The sequence below is a fragment of the Tenrec ecaudatus genome, chromosome 13 (assembly GCF_050624435.1).
Source record: "Tenrec ecaudatus isolate mTenEca1 chromosome 13, mTenEca1.hap1, whole genome shotgun sequence".
Taxonomy (NCBI): domain Eukaryota; kingdom Metazoa; phylum Chordata; class Mammalia; order Afrosoricida; family Tenrecidae; genus Tenrec; species Tenrec ecaudatus.
Genome location: NC_134542.1, coordinates 1433662 through 1437726, shown reverse-complemented (window position 1 = coordinate 1437726; position 4065 = coordinate 1433662). Strand labels below are relative to the sequence as shown.

The following is a 4065-nucleotide window of genomic DNA, read 5'->3' as shown; positions in this document are numbered from 1 at the left end:
AAACCCTAACCAAATCTCTGTAGCTCTAAACATAACCATAATTCCAGCGCCAGCTCCAGCCTCAGCCTTAGCCTAAACCTGACACTGACCTCCCACAGCAGAGCTTGGCATCTTTCAGTTTCAGTTCTCAGCGCAGGCCATTTCCAGGAAAAGCACTGATACAGGCTCCACCCTTCCTGTGCCAGCCCCTCAGAGTCTGAACCCAAGCCAAATATCACTGGAACCTTCACAAGCCCTCCCTAACCCTCACTCTAACCATACCCCCAACCCTAATTTTAACCCTATCCTTAACCCGAACCAGAAACTGAATTTAACTCCCTAAGCCTAACCACCGAACCCTAATCCTAAGCCTAACTCCCTAACCCTAACCCTCACAGAAACCCTCGCCCCAGCCCCAGCCGCACCCCAGCCCTGCCCCTACCCCTGAGCTGCCACAGTGCAGCTAGCCTTCTGTGAGTCTCATTTCTCAGGGCATCCCGTTGCCTGGAATAGCCCCTCCCAGTCTGACCCTGGGCTTCTCAGCTGGGACCCAAGATGTGGTTCTGCTACAGGGTCAGTGGTGTGAGACCTTTGGATCCTGACCCCTCCCCTGTTTGGGCTTCCTCTTCCCCGAGGACGCTGGGGACAGCACCCTCCTTTTCACCCCCAGTGTCCAGGAGGAGGTGACCAGGCGTGAGAGGTCTCTACAGTGTGGGCCTTCCACAAGTCCCCTCCAGTTAGGTCAGCCTCACCAGTGCCATGAAGGCAGGGCCCATTGTGTGTCCAGTGGTGGGGAGCAGCCTGGTGGTGGCTATGTCACCCCTTCCCCTGCCCCCGCAGTGTGAACATGTAGGACGATGGGGAGACCATCAACCCACTGGGGGGCTGGCAAGTACGATAAACCACAGACGGGGGGGCATCCTGGGTGCTGAGAAACGGTGTCCTCTCTGTGCATGGGTAGCCTTGGATGAAATTTGACTGTCTCTTAAACCCCAGCCCTGCCTTTTGCAGCTGGGGCGTGTGGGCGGGGCTGCTGGCAGAGGGGCTGAAGGTACATGGCTGGGGCGTGGCCTGCACTCCCAGTGGCCAGGACCTGAGGGCAGCTCTTTCCTGGTGCAGCCCAGAGCTCACAACCACCATGAGCTTCTGGAAGACAGACGAGTCTGATGAGTCCCCACTCAAGTTCGTGTCGCGCAAGGACGAAATCACGGGTGAGGGGGGCGTGGGCAGCGCTGGGCCCTGAGGACAGGTTGGTCAGGCTTCTTCACGCAGGGCATGGGGGTGATGAGACTCACCCTTTCCTGGTTGTGAACAAGACTTCCGATGCCTCAGTCTGCCTCTGTCTGCATCTCACTCACCAGGGACAGCTTGCCACAGCTACCCCCTCACTGACTGAGCCTGACATAGACACGCAAGGGGGAGAGGGGGAATGAGGGGGAGAGAGGGTAGAGGGACAGGATGAGAGGGGAGGGGCAGTGCTGTGTCCAGGAGGCTGAGGTGGATGGTGGTGTCTGAGGGTGGAGCTGATGGGACATGTTGGTCTGAGCGCCATGCAGGAAGAGGGGCCCTCGGAACCCCAAGGTTGGGACGCCTTTGCTGGCAAGGGAGCAGGGAGGGGCTATGCTGCCCATTGTCTGTCACATTCACAGGGGAGTCAGAGAAGCCTGTCCTCTCCTGGGGAGGCCGTGCTCTGGACAGGGGACAGGGACTCAAATGACCAGTCAGTTGCACCGCAGTGAGTGGGTGGGTACAGGGACCCCAGAAGGGTGATGGGCCAGGTCATAGCCAGGAATATTATCTGAGCTGGGCAGCACCCCCTTGTCCGCTAAGACCACAGAGCCCCATACGACCAGCCTCAGCCCTGGTCCAGTGGCTGTGCCGCCCTGACTGTCCCTTGACCCTTACAGGGGACGAGTATGACGGCCAGAAGCGGGTGGAGATGAGCTGTGGGCACGCTGTGGACCCTGGGAGCCTGACGGCCTGGTGCCGAAGCCTGATGGACCAGGTGGGGGCCCTCGGTCACACCCACAACCAGGGGAGGGGAGCTCTGGTCCCACATGCAGGAAAGGGGGTGGGGAGGAGGGAGGTTGCAAAGCCCCGGGCTGCCTTCGAAAAGGGGGCTCCAGACCCCCCATGCAGACATGCAATCCAGACACCCGTAGTTCCGGGCTCCGGAGAGAGTGGCTGGGGTTCCGAAGAGAACCTGCTGGTTCTACCCTTTCCATAAAACTTTAACTATAAAAGGAACTTGTACACCTTCTTTGGTAACTATTCTTATGCCATTCTTATTATAAGCCCTCATATAAGGAAAATAAGGTCAGGAACTCTATTTCTCTTTGGGAGGGGGATACCATATTCTACCCCCTATGTAGTAACCAGTATAAGGGGGGGGGGGAGAGGATGATAAACTTTTTTAGAGTCTTTCAAAAAATCTTCCAAACGAGCCTCTGAGATTTCCGTGGGTTTCGGTTGCAACAGCTCAGCCTGCTCAAGACCTAACATAAATTCCTTAATGGGGGTTTCTGGGTTCCAGTTTTTAGTGTTATACAATACACTTTACACGCAGTCAGGACACGGATCTTTCAAAGCCATAAAAAGGGGAGTGACCTCAACTTCTGGGCAATATTCCTCAGCTGACATCGGTTGTTTCCTAAAAGGGGAAGTGATCAAGATTATCAGGAACCAAAAAGCAGCTACAATGATCAATAATGATATCAGGCCAATAATTCCAAAGGGTTCACGGGGGAGACGTCCTTGGTGGAGCCTTCTCTGAACGCTCCTCCTCCGTGCGCTGACTTTGTCAAGGCCCATGGTTGGAAATGGTCTCGGCAGAACAGCATCTGTGTGTCCAGTTTTGCCTGTTTCTGGGGCCTTAACCTGTGCTCAGGCCGAGCAGGGCCTGAACCTCCCGGCCGTGGCACTGTGACAGCCATCTTCTGCCTGTCTCCCAGGGCCACTTCCAGCTGCACTGCCCTGCGGACATCAATGGGAACAAGTGCGGGGCCCGGTGGTCGTACCCGGAGGTGCGGCGCTGTGCCTCGCTGAGTGGCTCTGAGCAGAGAGAGTTTGAGGAGAAACTGGCCTTGCTGGCAGCGAAACTCTACTGTGACTACAAGGAGGTGAGTGGGGTCTTGCCAGGAGGTGGGTCCTCCACAGACTGTGTCCCCACAGGGGTCTTGCAGGACAGGAAGTCCAGGACCTTGGCTCCCTGGGTACTGCTCCTGGCACTGCCCGGGGCTGGGTGTCTCTCCCTTCTGGTGACCTGGAGTGCCCCCTGCCCTCCTTCCTCCACCGTGGCCCCACCCCCTTCTCCCAACAGTGCCCCCTGGCCTCCTCCGCACACAGTGCCCACCCCTCCCCACAGTGCCCGAGCTGCAAGAGCCTGGTGGAGAGGAAGGTCCTGACCACCATCCGCGTGCACTGCACCCTCTGCTCCTACCAGCAGCCGGTCCCCTATGAGTTCTGCTGGCAGTGTCTGCGGGCCTGGAAGGGCTCGGGGACGCCCTCTGACCGCTGTGCCAACGAGGGCTGCAGGGACCTGGACCTGGACGTCCTGGCCTCCTGTGCTACCGAGATCCATGGCTGCCCTTCCATCCGGGCCTGCCCCACGTGCGGGCTGCTCATCGAGCACAAGGACAAGTGCAAGTACGTGAGCTGCACCCGCTGCCACGTGGAGTTCTGCTTTGCCTGCCTGGAGCTGGCGGGCATCTGCCAGAAATCCAAAGCAGGGGCCTGGTTTCAGTGGTGTGCCAAGCCCATAGCCCCTCGGCAGAGCCGCATCCCCGTGTGGAACCGGTGTCAGATACTCCCAGAGCGGGATGACTCCTGTGTGATCTTGTGAACAGCTGTGACTGACGGAGAGATAGGGTGGGGGGGGCGGGTGGGAGAATATATTGATGGAGGGTGACCGAATGACGGCTAGAAAAAGCGCAAATAAAGGGCTAGGAAACATACTCAGACTCACTGTAACTTGCAGGGACAGGACGGACCTGTCCCAGGGCAGGTCAGTAAACTGCTCAGGGGATCCCGGCGCTACCTGTGTGTGCGGAGACCCCGCACTCACCTGGAACCATCACCTGCACCAGG

At 58.1% G+C, this 4065-nt stretch overlaps 1 protein-coding gene across 1 annotated transcript; it reads left to right on the top strand.

Moving 5' to 3' along the window:
• The first annotated feature begins 1117 nt into the window (after positions 1 to 1117).
• LOC142424777 (uncharacterized) lies at positions 1118 to 3820 on the top strand. The gene is made up of 4 exons (XM_075530113.1): positions 1118 to 1190; positions 1887 to 1984; positions 2931 to 3098; positions 3344 to 3820. The coding sequence occupies exons 1-4, from the start codon at positions 1118 to 1120 to the stop codon at positions 3818 to 3820; spliced, it is 816 nt and encodes a 271-aa protein (XP_075386228.1).
• Positions 3821 to 4065: the final 245 nt, after the last annotated feature.